The sequence below is a fragment of the Quercus suber genome, unplaced genomic scaffold, assembly GCF_002906115.3.
Source record: "Quercus suber isolate HL8 unplaced genomic scaffold, Cork oak 2.0 scaffold_389, whole genome shotgun sequence".
Taxonomy (NCBI): domain Eukaryota; kingdom Viridiplantae; phylum Streptophyta; class Magnoliopsida; order Fagales; family Fagaceae; genus Quercus; species Quercus suber.
The window spans coordinates 165,340-181,029 of NW_027069841.1; the positions used below are offsets into that span (position 1 = coordinate 165,340).

Consider the following 15,690-nt stretch of genomic DNA (forward strand, 5'->3'; position numbering starts at 1 on the left):
ATAAATAATTGTTTGTAATTTTCGTATGGACCCTACTTACACGTCACATAGTTGTGAAACATGCGCTTGAAATTGGTTGCGAGCGATAATTATTATTAATAGTGAAAATTCAGAAATTCAAAGTTTGAAAATGACAACGATAATCACGTCAAAACTCGGACACGGTGGGCGGGACTTCGTATTATCTTCGTTATCCCCGTCCTCGTTCTCACACTCATACAAAGTCTATTTATTTTACAAAGTCATTGGTATTTAGTTTTGATGCAAATTATTATTATTATTATTATTATTTTTCCTCAAATTCTAATTAGTCCAAAAAGAACCTAAAAATTTGTTTGTCCCACGAGATTCTCGTTGCTTTTTTGAAACGCGGTTGTATCTCTCTTTTCTCTAATCATATGAAAGTCCACTGTCTATATAACGTAGTCAAACACACGAATTACATTCCCTCTTGGCCTCTTCAAAACCTTTTCAATCTCAAAGCAAAACTCTCTTTCTCTCTCTTCCTCTTGTTCTTTCTTCTTCTTGATCATAGTATTCAATTCAGCTTTTGTTTCTGACTGAATTCAGCAACTCTGTTACTCTCTCTCTCTCTCTGTATATCTATATATATATATATATCAAGTCTGTCTGGTTTCGTTGACTGCTTGCAAATAATTCAGAACACTGTTCTATTGGTCTCAGCTCATTGATTTTTTTTTATTTGGTTTGTTTGGACATAAATTTTGTTACTTGGGAAAAGTTATGCTTCAAAGACAAGTTTGAGAACTCATTTGAATTTGGACAGCTTTGGGAGTAACAATGGGAGGTTTGTGTCCCGGCGGGACGGTCAAGCAAATTCCAAAAGTCACTTGGGATTATACGAACACGAACACGAACAAGACCAAAACCACCAAACAAGAAGGCCCGAATTGGAGTTCAAATCCTTATGCAAATGGTATCACCAAAACCACCAAACCAAAGTCCCCTTTGCCTGAGCGTAAGCGGGTTCCCAGTGACTCCAAGCCACCAACGCCGCCTGGTATCAAGCCATCGCCAACTCGGTCCACGCCATCTACGCCAACTAGGCCATGGGTATGTGCTTTTATGACTATTAATTTGGTTATGAATTATGAATTATGATTGTTGTTATTGTTTTTTTGTTTTTTTATGAATTATGATGGTTGACTTAAGGTTAGACAAAAAAAAACATTGGTTATACTATGGTAGTTACAAGAAATGCATAATGCAATTAGTAGTAGCTCATTTGGTTTGAAATTATTGGCCCGTTTAGCACAAAATTATCTTATTTTTAGCCAACTTTACTCTATTTCCCTCCACTCCATCCAAACAGGCCATATAGGTGTATGGGAATAAGGGATGGTTCATGTTTCATAGGTATATGCTATGAAATTGATTGTTTGATGAGAGAAGAAGTTGAATAGAGCTTTATTTGCAAAGCCTGGAAGTATTAGATCTGCATAGTAGCAAAGAAAAAGTAAAAGGAAAGGAATTATATGTTTGAGCTATTGCCAGACAATTCAGAAGATGGCTCAAAAGAGTAAATTAACTATAATCTGAACAATCAGGACGGCAATTGATGCTGGATTAAATATGCTACATGATGAATCTACTCGACCATAGTGCTAGGACATATTTGATCATGATCTCGGTTCTCTTATTGAGATATTTTGTCATCCTCATCATAGGAGCTAATATTGGGAACAGAAGTTTCATGTTTCTCAGCACGAGTGACTTGAGAATGAATTCATAAAACAGGAATGGGAAGTGGGAATATCCTGCTTGGTTCAGTAAGCATAAACAAGAGTGGTCATCAAGTAATTCCTTGTATTTTGGAATGAGTGACTTCCTTGAACATTTTAGGGGAAAGGAGAACTATACTCCTATAGGGGCTATTGAGATTTGCCGCAAGTGAAGCTTATATCCACAGGTGCATGGAAAATAGTAAAATTGATCCTGAATTCCTCTAAAGTTTGAACAACTAGTATTAGATGTATATCTTGGCTTAATGATCTGGAACAGCCGGGAACAAATGTGTAGCACCCTGATCTGTATTTAATGCAGTAATAGACATCAATTTTCTCTTTCTTGATGATTTCTGTTCTCAAAATCTGAAAACATAAGATAAACCAAATCTTTTAAGCCAGTTTGTATATATTTTCTTGTATAATCTGGATGCAATAAATGCTTCACTGTTTAGATTAGGGGTGCAATTTTTCTGAATGTTATTCAAGAATGTCTATCTGGGTTTGTCATGTTAGATTATTAAATAAACATTCGAATTTAGTGATCTTGAATTCTGTTTAAGGGAATATTGTTCCCTTTATTGGCATTTGATACACTTTCATTCATATTTGCTTTGGTTTATTTTGTCTTTTGCTTTTGTAGATTATCCCGAAGGGAATGTTTAAAAAAGGGCCAAAGGTCCATGGCATGACTTCAAGAGGGAGCACAATATCTATCTTGGCATTTGAAGTAGCAAATACAATAGTCAAAGGTGTGAACTTGTTGCATTCTCTTTCTGAAGAGAATATCCAGGTTTTGAAGAAAGAGATCTTACATTCAGATGGAGTACGACAGTTAGTTTCCACAGATATGAAGGAGTTGCTAAGTTTTGTTGCTGCTGACAAAAGGTTGTTTCTTGTTACAGAGAATAGCTTGCTTTTGCTATGAGTTGTTCTTGTCTATTGTATGTACTTCAATAGGCTTTAATTGTACCTTTTTTCCCCCTTTCATTTTTTATAATTTTAATTTCCTTTCTTTCTCCCCATCTTTTACCTTGGGGCAATTTTAGGCAGGAGTTTGAGGTCTTCTCACGAGAAGTGATTAGGTTTGGAGATCAGTGTAAAGACTCACGGTGGCACAAATTAGATAGATACTTTTCCACGTAAGTTGAATTATAAAAGGCAGTTCAGATATATAGCTCATGTTTGCTGACAATACAAATTTGATTATTGGACCGGTTTGTATATTTCAGATTAGATTCGGACTATCCAAGCCTCAAACAACATAAAGTAGGTGCAGAAACGACCATTAAGGAGTTGACTGCTCTAGCTCAGCATACTTCTGTAAGTTAATATAAAGATTTGCATTTATATGTGCGCCTAGTTGGTGATTAAAAAGATTAAGCAATGTCATATGTGGCATTTGATCATCCTGTATAAATGCTAAATTATACGTTTAGTTCATTCTTCCTAATCCCATCTGCTATATATATAAGCCCGCTTCTGAGACATGTTGGAGATGTTTTATCAAACCATTTAAAGTGTAGACCCTGCAATTTTTTACTATAAGGCTACTTTTCATGCATTATTTATGTTTTCCATTTTATCTATCTACAATTGAAATTGGAATTTACACTTGGCTATATCTAACTTGTAGGAATTATACCGTGAGCAGCAAGCTTTTGAAAGATTTGAACATGACTTTCAGGGAAAGATCGAAGAAGCAGAGTCCTCGAATCTTCCTCGAGGAGGTTAGGCATCAAAAAATATTTTAAACTGGGCAAAGATTTGTTATATATGTGTGTCATATTACGTGGAACTTTTGGTCAGTGTGATTGGGGACATGCAAAGCAATATTACCGAAATTTGTTATGGTGATTAAAAATAGTCATGTGCTGTTGGACCAACAAACTCTTTTTTCACATATCAGTAATCATATGTCATGCTACACAAATAAATAAAATATGTATATTTAAAATCAGGCAACAATACTGTCCAGTAAGTAATATTCTTGTATTGTTATTTGAAGGATTTACTTTTTAAATGACTCAAAAAAAATAAAATCTCTTTGCTCTTATTGGTACTTATTTTTTCATTTTCTACCTTCTGTTGTGCTTTGTCAGCCTTCTGTTTTATCATCATTTAGATGTATATTAAAAATTTTGGTGTGATGTCATCAGTGTCCTCTTAAAGTTGTTAATTATGGATTAAATCTTGAAAACGTTTTCTTACTGCTAACTCCTGAGCAGTGGTGCTCTAATTTTATTAACAGGTCACTTTATTTGTAATTGTAGGAGAGAGCCTCGGAGTTTTTCAAAGTGAACTAGGAGAACAAAAAAAGCTTGTAAGGAGTTTGCAGAAAAAATCCCTTTGGTCGAAAAATTTGGAAGAGGTATATAACTATGAGCGCATGTTATTATTTCTGAAGAGAGAAAACTGTGATATTTGGATACCTACTATAAAAATTTAGTATCAATTTGCTTGTAACAATTGTTTTTCAGGGTCGTTTGTGCTTCAATTTATAAATTTAACTGCTATTTTTTGGTTTGTTTTTGTTGTACTCTGTGAATTCAATATTACACTACCTCGTTTGATGTAAATGGCAGTCAAGTATAAATACCTATTGATTTAATATGAAACCTGTCATAAAATAGAGGAAAGTGTCTACATTATTCAGTCTCACTTTCCGTAGTACAGAGTACAGTATTTGTTTATCTTTGCAAAGTTACTCATTTTCCAGATTCTGTTGCTCATTGCAGATTATGCAGAAGCTTGTAGATGTTGTTACCCGTATACATCAAGCTTTTTGGAAAGCATTTGGAACTAGTGGTATAAAATCAACATCCTATAACAATAAATTGCCTCATAAATGTGATAAACATGGTGAATGTGTTATTCATGATTTTTTATTTCCTTCTCCCTACTCCAAAGGATGTAGTAAGCTTATCGCTTGAACTTGACCCTATCAAATGCATGACTTATCATCTGAGTATGACTCAACATTTTATTTTATGGATTTGTTTTTTCCTGAAGCAGTGAGTGTTAGGAGTACCACAAGATAGTACTTTGTTTGAAATGAAAGTCTCAGACTGCCAAAGTGCAAGATCTGCAAGGCAGAAAGTTGCAGGGTCTGTAGAACTTCTGTTACTGTGGGCAAGTGGGTATTGTTTAGGCTTTAGGAGCATTTATCATATCCATTTTTAGGCATACAGATTATTCACCAATATTTCAATATTTTCTCTAGCCACTCTTGAATCTCTCAAGAATGTTCATCTTTTTGCTAAAAATTACTACAGCCTCTGCCTATTGCCAAGTATGCCCCAGTCATATAGGACATAATAGATTTGGTTTAATTGTGTTTTCCTTGCAGCCTTTGTCTCTTACAACTATTTGGGCCCTAGTTTTACTACAGCCTCTGCCTATTGCCAATGTAATAGTTTTGGTCGAAATGTGTTTTTCCTCTTGGTTTGATGTCCTAATTAGAGAACTGTTAAACAAAATCAATGACCTGTCAGGTATTCCTTGCATGTGTTAAACTAATTTCTTATGTGAAATAAATCTGAATGTGGATTCCATTATATGCAATTGAATTTCATTACGTAGATTCTTTCTTTTAAAAAACATGGTTTTATGATTTCTTTGCAACATGGCATTATTTTTAAATTTGCTAGTATCCATCCGCTATTGATTTTCCAGATCTCCTCAACTACATGTCATGAGGACAGATTAAGACTTGTTGTCTTTGGAAGATGTGCTTCATTACTTATAAAATTCTTATGAAGTTGTCATTTCATGACAGGTATAGCATTGGTCAGCAAGGAACCTCATAAGGGTTCCGAAAGACTTGGTGAAGCTGGTGTTGCATTACACTATGCCAATGTAATCAATCAGATAAATATCATTGTGAGTAGAAATCTCCCCTTTTTGGTAATCACTTGTTCATATATTTGGTATAGATTTTCCACGAATATGTATGTGAACGGAATGTTATATGCTAACAGGCATCTCGGCCAACTTCCCTTCCTCCAAATCTGAGAGACCAATTATATCGGGCATTGCCAACCAGTGTTAAGACAGCTCTACATTCCCGATTGCTTGCGGTTGATTCCAATGAACAGGTATTTCCTCTGAAGAAAAACCGTTTCAATTTCTTGTACTTTTCTCTAATTAATTCATTTTATTGCTTCTTGGAAATTCAGCTTTAAGTGTCTTTCTTTGGTCACATGGTGTATGCGTTTAGACATTTTTGTAACTAACATTCTTCATTGCTTCACACTGTCTTTCTCTACAGCTCTCAATTTTCCAGGTCAAAGCTGAAATGGAAAAAATTCTCAAGTGGCTTGTTCCAGTTGCCACAAATACCATTAAGTAGGTTATACAAAGTGTTAATTGGGATTTTTTTTTTCTTTACATGTCTAAATTCTACATGCTACCATTCCATTTCTGGTATAAATATAATTGTGTGTTCCAATTTTCAATTATTTTTTTCCTCTCTTTTTCCGGGGGTTCTTTTTTAAACTTTGAGTATTGTTAAGAGTATTACATTTAAATTTATGCTAATTTTCCTTTTGTTTCTGTTGGTGACAGATCACATCAGGAATTCGGGTGGGTTGCACAATGGGCAAAAGATAGGTTAGTTAAAAGGCCTTTGTGTATGTGTGCATGCATGTGCTTGTTTGTGCTTGCGTTTCCAATAATGGAATATTTAATGGATGCATAATTCAATAGAATGATATTTAGTAGTGTTTGTTCTCATTTGACAGTTACGAGTTGGGCAAGAATTCAACCACACCCAGTAACATGACCCGCCTCCAGACTCTCTATTATGCGGATAAGCAGAAAGCAGATGAATACATTCTTGAACTAGTGACCTTGCTTCACCGCGTGATCAACTTAATAAGACGCAGAGATCATGGTCTCAAGCCTCAACCTTTACGAACTCCAGCTCGTAAGGCGCTAGATTTTCATTCCAAGATGCAGCATTTCCTGCCCATGAATTGTAGTTCTAAAATCCATGGAATTCAACTTTCTCAGGAAGATAGAAATTTGTTAGATGAGGTGATTGGAAGTCTGAGAGTGCCTGGAATCAGTAAAAGTCAGGAATTTGGTACGGCGAAGAAGAGTGAGACAACAGGGTGGCCTTTGAGCAGGAGCACAGGAAGTTCTCCAAGTAGGGAATTGGGTGCAATACCTTCAAGACTGATGTTAAGGATATAATAATGGATGGCCTAGAATATTATTCAGTGAGGCTTATTAAGGATATCATGGACGGCCTAGAATATATATATATATATATATTCAGTGAGGTTTCTTAATCGATATCCCCTTTCAGGCATTTTTTTCTTCACTCCCAAAAATTATTTATTCGTTTGCCTCCATCTCTTTATTCCGTGGCATTTTTGGCCAAATTCTCATTTCATCATGTATATCCCTGTATATGTGGGATCGTTGTAAGTAACTAAGTATATGATATGATAATTATATCACAATTCTTGTTTCTGGTTTCTCAAGTAGTAGCCCAGTGGAATAAGAGATGGAGGCAGTCATACAGTTCAGCTTCAAAATTCAGTATCAATGTGAACTCTGGCAGTTTCTGACATCAACATTGTGAAAAAAAAGATGTATAGATAGTATCTAAAAAAAACATTTGCTTTTCATTATGTTGTCTGTTTTGGTTATGATATAGCATTCTTTGTGCCATCTGATAATATTATCCCCTAAAACAATAATGAATAATTTATAGAAGGCAAAAACTTGTTGCACACATGTTAATGCACAAACCTTTATATACATACAAAAAAGCAACTAAAATAATTATGCTTCAGAGATTCAAATATATTTATATGACACATATGCTACCAAAGAGATGATGTATATATCATGTGCATGAGATATCTTTTCCTCCCACTCAAGGTCTTAGGGAAACGATATTGGGGTCACGAGGACCAGACCTATAGTGGTTGAGTTGGACCTCTAGGCTCTCATGTAGAGACGCAAGATAAATGAAAAAATCAAAAGAAGTACAAAAGATTGAGATTCTAACCAAAAGAAAAAAAGAAAGGGAAACATCGAGAATGAATTGTATTACAAGTCACGGTTTAGGGCTTTATATAATCTATTAAAGAGAAAAGGAGATTAGAAATTTGAAGCCTTTATTCTTAACATTAAGTTTAGGGACACTAATTTTCACAACTTCTTCACAATTATTGATGTGGCATAATAATAATGTTGTGAACATAGTTGTCAGTATCATACGATACGTAATACGTATCGTATCGTATACAAAAAATTTCATTTCGTAAAGATGTATCGTAAGTACTTATAAATCGTCCGATATATAGGTGCGTATTGTATTAATCGTATCGTATTGGTGAATTGTACGTTTCGTATGATACATAGACATGTGGATTTAAAATAGATTTTTTTTTGTTAAAATTTGTGGTTTTATTTGATTTAAACAAGTTGTTAGACTTTGTTAACACAAAATTATTGGGAAACTTAATTGCATTTAATAAAATAGCAAGTCCATGAGTTTTTTTTTTTCCCTCCTTTCTCTTTCTCCTACAAAATTTAGACTATACTCATAACTCTCACTTCCATATGTGCAAATTTATTTTCTAAGTTATTAATAATGTATTAAATGAAAATATAATTATTTTTATTTTGTTATTATTATTTTGAGTCTAAAAATCTAGAATGCCGAGAAAAAATATAAAGAATAAAATACTAGAATAAAAAAACCAAAAAAAGAAGAAGTAAATGTTGATAATAATAATAATAATAATAATAATAATAATATCTATGAAAAAATAATTTTGCAAGATGCTATAAAAAAACCAAAAAAAGAAGAAGTAAATGTTGATAATAATAATAATAATAATAATAATAATAATATCTATGAAAAAATAATTTTGCAAGATGCTGAACATGATGATAACATTGATTTAGATGGAGTTGATTAGCCAAGATGATAAAAAGATATTATTATTTTGGTTCATATATCATGTATTACTTTTGAGTTTAATCAATTTGAATGTGCATGTTATAAACATAAATTAATTTGATTTATTTAGTTAGTTTTGTTAAATTTTCTTACATAAGTAATGATTAAAATGGTCATTAGCTAAATATATTTTGAATTTATAATGAATATACCTTTTATATATGTATATCTATAATTATTTTATAATTTTATTAAGTGTTTGTGTATCTTACAATACACGATTCGATACGATACACAATAAAAAAATTAAAAATTAAAAATTAAAAATCGATTCACGATACGATTCACAATTTGACAATTATGGTTGTGAAACAAAAAGTTGTGTCCTTAACAATGCTCTCTTCTTAAAATTTCATAAACAATGAGCTTTACAAAATTAGCTCTTCCTAAAGGATGGGATATTATTGGAATTAAGGCCGCTTTTGATTGAAAATGCTAGTTTTTAAAGGTTAAATTCTATAAAGATTTCCTATAGGATAGGGATTTCCTCCAAACAAGTATGCAACAATTCCTACAAACAGGGACATGTGTCAATAAAATAAACAGACACATAAGCTTGGGGTCATGTGCATAACATGTGTCAATAAAATAAACAGACACATAAGCTTGGGGTCATGTGCAATGCACATGACCAATTTTAAGAGAAGAGCTGTTAACGTTAGACCCTAACGTTAACAGCGTCTCTCTCTCTCTCTCTCTCTCTCTCTGAACAAGGATTTCCTCCAAACAAGTATACAGCAATTCCTACAAACAGAAACATGTGTCAATAAAATAAAAGGACGCATAAGCTTAGGGTCATGTGCAATGCACATGATCCATTTTAAGAGAAGAGATGTTAACGTTAGACCCTGATGTTAACAGCGTCTCTCTCATCCAAATCAGACAGCCTCTCTCTCTTTCTCTCCTCAAACTCCTTAAAGGCTCAAACTCGCGTCTCAACCTTCTCGCTCTCATCCTCCTCCACCTCTATTTTTCTCAAAATCTCAGACCGGTAAGAGAATCCGGCCACCCACTGCAATGAGTCGCTACGATTCCAATCCTTTCGATGAAGAGGTGGTCAATCCCTTCGCGGTGAGTTTTACGCTTTTGTATACCCGTATTTTTTGAATTTCGTCGTTCAAATTTGATTCTGTGGATTCGGGAATGTATTGGTGTCTGGATTCGTCGAATTTTGTTTCACTTTTTGCTGAAACTCTTTGTCGATCTCGATTTTGTAATTAGATCTGGTGTTGTATTCAAATTCCTAATTCGCAATGTGATTCAAAATTTCAAATAGCCAATTTTTTTAATAAAATAAATTTTTTGTTTGGTTTCCTAGAAAGCGAGAAGAAATTTAAAGCCTTTCTAGCAATATGTTCTTTGTTAAATTTTTAGGTATCTGTATCTATGTGCTAAGTTATGGAATCGAGATTGTACTCATTTGCTTGATATGTTTAAGACTGTTAAATAGTCTTTGTCTATGAATTTGAGTAAATGACATGTTGAATTTTGCTCATCAAAAACTAAGATTGAAATTTTACTCTATAATAACCGGAGGTAAATGCGTGAGTTTGTAGCAGAATATGGTGATGATAAATAGAATGGAAATGGTTTACAGAAGGTTTATGTTTTTCATTGTTTTGTCTTGGAGAGTTCTGTGGTAGTCCATAAACGGCAGTGAATTGATGGTGTAATACGAACCAATTTTATGGATTTTTCTTACTCATGAATTCTTTGACGGTTCTTCATTTATCCCATTTTTTCCCCTTCATTTTTATTTTTATATGACCTACATATGGTTTTTATTTATCAATAGATAAATTCAAGCTTGAATAATTTCTAAATTCAAGTTCTTGATGCTAACATCCATCCGTTTCTTCTTGGACAGAGATATAACCACTTCATTCCCAAGTTTTGTTTTCCACTTGCAAGTTAATGACCCCTGAGTTTCTAGCCGACATCAAGTTGATAGTATCTAGCTGGAAGATCTTGTTTTTCTCTTACTACAAATGTAGCTGGAAGAGCTTGCTTTGACCATTTTAGCTTTTGCCCAAATGGGTCTGAGCTATTTGTTTGTTGGTTGGTCTTAGTGTTTGTTTGCTTCACTGGAAATTAGAGAGGAAAAGAATGCTCTGGCACATCACCATACTTGTGGTCAAATTGAGTTTATGCTACTAGCACTTTGAGCAACCCTCACTAGGTAGAAAAATTTGTAAAGTATACCATGACTTGCAGATGAGGTGAAACTCAAAGCAAAAGTGCAGAAAATTGATTGGAAATTGTAGCCTTGGCTTCCCTCGTTTTTTTTTTTTTTTTAAATTTTTTTTTTTTGGGGTAGGTTTGTATAACTATCTTTTTCAGTAAAAAGTGCTACAATGTGGCTTTTTTTCCCCTTTTGCATAACCAGTGGCACTCAATTGGTGATTTGTGTACAAGTGCATGGTACCATTTCTACTTTGATGTTTTTCATTAGATTATCTTGGGTGATGTAATGAATGGAAAGTGTTACTGATCGTGTATTTTTTAAGCTATGTTGTGTTATTATTGTGAGGCAAATGAGCCTTTTCAAACAAAGAGTTGCAGAATATTAGTGATGAGTTATGGTATTTTATTAAGAAGATAGGCTTCTTGTTGCACACAAAAAATGGACACAAATTAGCAAAACAATTTATGTAAAAGAAATTTTTTTAAGACCACAGACACGAGACCTATAGTACACCAGTTCTAATCATAAATGTTGAAATATAAAATTAAGCAATAGATTTGTTGAAATATACATTGGCTCACAAAAATATTTCTAGGAAAATATACATCCAAATCCCCCTCCAATCATGGACTGCTAACAAACCAAACATCTTCAACATAAAAAATCAGCATCAAGAACCAGAATTCTACTAAGTTCTTTACTTTCTTCTTTGTGATTTACAATCAAGACTCTCTAAGACTATTTGCATCCTGGGCCACATCTCTGGATCAAGTTCAATGCAATTTAGTGCAATATGAAATGCTGCAACAATTTGCTTCTTTGCACACACTTCAAGTAGTAGTTCTAGGTCTATAACCTTGTTGCCATGAACATATTTTCAGGGGCTGAACTCATGGGATTCATAACTATGACCCAGATATACAAACTTGTCATCCGCAAGGGCAAAAGCATTCAATCTTCTTCCTGAAATAACATAAACAACTAAATTAAGGAAAAGGTTACAAGGAAAAATAAGTCTAAATAATATAGTATATATGTAGAAGATACATTTAAATATAAATACAAACAAACAAGCAGATTAAATACACACAAGCAAAATATCTATCAAAATATATATAAATATACACACACACAAGCAAAATAAACAGGAGTTGCATGAATTTCATGTCCCAAAAAAAGGAACTAACAAAAGCAGATGACTCCCCCCAAATTGACAATATATATCAACATTAAATTTTGTAAAATCTAAGCGTAATTTATATATGTAGAAACCAGACCTACAAGGCAGCATAATGATAAGAAATTAAAAGTAAGTTAAATTCTTTTTTTTTTTTTTTTTCATATTGCACATCAATTCAAATCCAGAAAATATATTCCTTCCATTAGTAGATGTCCAAATCAAATTCCTCTCTTATTCTTCCAGAAAACTTCACTCTCATCTTACATAACACGTGCCCCTCAGTTTCCGAGAGTGTTTAAAAACTCCTACCAATATTACTTCATATCATTTTAATTCCAAAGGTTTCCCTTCTTTGTTTACGCTAATATTAGTGGTAATTCAGCTTTTACGATTTTTATTCTCAAACTTGTAATAGTGGCTTTGTTTACAACTAATCTAAAATTAGTATTAGCGTCTTTGCAAAAAGTAAATAAAATTAAGATTGCTTTAGCAGAAGCTAAATCCTTTAATAACTCAAGTGCACTCTCTACATAGGGGATTACATCCACTAAAGTAGCTTACATCATAGTTCTGAACATAATATCAAGAACAATAGAAAAGTGATTCAGAAGATACCTGAAGATGTAGGATTAAAGGCATTCCCTTCCTCTCCCTTTTTTCCACCAATGCTCATAAATGGTTTGATTAGATCCATGGGGCCAACTCCATCCATAAGGTCTTCTATTTCTTCAAATGCGAACTAATCACACTATTGAGTATATGCAGCCTTCTCAAACACGTCCGTTGTCCTTTCAAACATCTCCTCAAAGAAAAACCCATAAAATTGGTTCGTATTACACCATCAATTCACTGTTGTTTATGGGTTACCACAAAACTCTCAAAGACAAAACAATGAAAAACATAAACCTTCTGTAAACCATTTCCATTCTATTTATCATCACCATATTCTGCTACAAACTCACGCATTTACCTTACCTTCGGTTATTATAGAGTAAAATTTCAATCTTAGTTTTTGATAGGCAAAATTCAACATGTCATTTACTCAAATTCATAGACAAAGACTATTTAACAGTCTTAAACATATCAAGAAAATGAGTACAATCTCGATTCAATAACTTAGCACACAGAGACAGATACCTAAAAATTTAACAAAGAACATATTGCTAGAAAGGCTTTAAATTTCTTCTTGCTTTCTAGGAAACCAAACTGAAAATTTATTTTATTAAAAAAATTAGCTGAAATTTTGAATCACATTGCGAATTAGGAATTTGAATATAGCACCAGATCTAATTACAAAATCGAGATCGACAAAGAGTTTTAGCAAAAAGTGAAACAAAATTCGACGAATCCAGAGACTAATACATTCCCGAATCCACAGAATCAAATTTGAACGATGAAATTCAAAAAATACGGGTATACAAAAGCACAAAACTCACCGCGAAGGAATTGACCTCCTCTTCATCGAAAGGATTGGAATCGTAGCGACTCATTGCAGTGGGTGGCCGGATGGAGGCTGGCTGTGTGCAATGGGTGGTCGGATTCTCTTGCCGGTCTGAGGTTTTGAGAAAAACAGAGGTGGAGGAGGATGAGAGCGAGAAGGTTGAGACGCGAGTTTGAGCCTTTGAGGAGTTTGAGGAGAGAGAGAGAGAGGCTGTCTGATTTAGATGAGAGAGAAGCTGTTAACGTTAGGGTTTAACGTTAACAGCTCTTCTCATAAATGCACATGACCCCAAGCTTATGTGTCCTTTTATTTTATTGACACATGTTCCTGTTTGTAGGAATTGCTGCATACTTGTTTGGAGTGTTTGTAGGAATTGCTGCATTGGAGGAAATCTCTGTCCTTTCCTACAAAGCATATGTTTAACCCTCTAGATGTCCTTAATTTAAGGATTTAATTCTAATTATTAAAGTGCCTATTGGAATAGGTTAAGCCTACTGCACTTTTTTTTAACTGCTTCCATTGTTTTTCACTTAGACCATAGTCCCGCCACAAATATGAAACCATGATTTTCTTATTCTATGTATTTCTCTCTTAGTTTTTGTTCTACAATACTATCTAATTTCATAGAATTCTCAACTGCTCCTACTTCACAAAATCGGTTGCACCAACTTCATTGAGTTCATATAAAGCTCTCCCAATATATGCACATTCACCACATTTGCTCTGGAATTCATAGCAATGAAGACCTTCACGACCCACAAATATCATAGAATTCTCAACTGCTCCTACTTCACAAAATCGGTTGCACCAACTTCATTGAGTTCATATAAAGCTCTCCCAATATATGCACATTCACCACATTTGCTCTGGAATTCATAGCAATGAAGACCTTCACGACCCACAAATTTCTCACCACTTTCTCTCTTCTCATCTTCCTCTTTTCCTCTCCGTTTCCTTCTCAATCTTTGTCCCCTGCAGGTACAATTTTAAGAACCACCAAACAAGAAGTCCTAGCCAGCCTCCAACCAAGTCATGAAACCACACCAACATCTAGCTCATCCCAGCTTTTCCTCACTTCCCCTTCAGGACAATATGCGGCCTATCTCCTAAGAGAAACATCCAATGGTGCTGGAGGCTTTGGAAGTGACTTTTGTTACATCCGAGTCCAAGAAAGCAGTGTGATTTTTTGGGTATCCAAATGTGCTTCTATAAGCAACATCAACACATGCAGCCTAGTTTTTTCAGATGTGGGACTTGAAATATTTGATGGGAGTCGATCTGCATGGGACACAAAGGCCAATGGGAAGCTTTTGAAGACATTAAATTTGCTTGACTCTGGGGACATGCAAATAAGAGGCAAAGATGGGAAGCTTGTGTGGAAGGCAAGTGATAATCCTATTATTAATCAAAACTGCGGGTCCCAGCCTTCATCAGGCTTTAATCAGCCATTTTCTTCTACCAATAAGCCTTTATCAGGGTTTAACCAGCCATTTTCGTCTACCAATCAGCCTTTATCAGGGTTTAATCAGCCATTTTCATCTCAAAATCAGCCTTTTGGGACTAATAACCAGCAAGGTTTAGTGGGCAACACACCTTTTGGTAATGGGGTTTCAAGAAAAAAACCATTCATGGGAGGAGTTGTTTTAGCTTCTCTGATAATTACGTTTGGTTTTATTGTTTAGTATGATAGTGTTGACAGACGTATCATAATCAGCATTGCGCATGGCCTGTGTGTGTGTTTTTGGATATTTTGGCTTATATGACGATTTGAATTCATGCATTCTGTTGCTAGGTACAAAGAAAAACATCTTTTTTTTAAGTTGCACTTTTGATGGTGGAGTGTATCAAGTGTCCAACAATTGATATGGTGCGATGCAACCATCCAAGAGCTTTGGGTTTGAGCGGTGACACGCTTCACTATTGCTCAAGTAGTCCAACACGAATGTGCCATATATTCTAAAGTTCAAATGAGTAGGGGGTTGTGAACACACACAAACTCTCTTTTTTATTTAATTTTTTTCTATAAAAAAAGAACGGTTGCGGATGGTTACAACTTAGAATTGATGCTATATAAATATGATAAATTTCTTAGAATTGATGCTAGATAAATATGATAAATTTCGAAGGAAATTTTTTGAAAATAAATATTACTGTCCT

At 34.2% G+C, this 15,690-nt stretch overlaps 1 protein-coding gene across 2 annotated transcripts; it reads left to right on the forward strand.

Annotated features, from left to right (window-relative positions):
- The first annotated feature begins 364 nt into the window (after positions 1–364).
- LOC111983232 (protein PSK SIMULATOR 2) lies at positions 365–7,381 on the forward strand. 2 transcript variants are annotated; one of them, XM_065760970.1, is made up of 13 exons: positions 365–1,074; positions 2,389–2,633; positions 2,795–2,887; positions 2,978–3,068; positions 3,382–3,475; positions 4,019–4,116; positions 4,484–4,553; positions 5,524–5,627; positions 5,726–5,842; positions 6,016–6,092; positions 6,312–6,356; positions 6,488–6,672; positions 6,759–6,849. In XM_065760970.1, exons 1-13 carry the CDS (start codon positions 802–804, stop codon positions 6,764–6,766), a joined length of 1,500 nt encoding a protein of 499 aa, XP_065617042.1. In that variant the 5' UTR covers positions 365–801; the 3' UTR covers positions 6,767–6,849. The 2 variants fall into 2 exon arrangements, with proteins under 2 accessions (XP_065617042.1, XP_023870672.2); XM_024014904.2 differs by having other exon boundaries at positions 370–1,074; positions 6,488–7,381.
- The last annotated feature ends 8,309 nt before the right edge of the window (positions 7,382–15,690 follow it).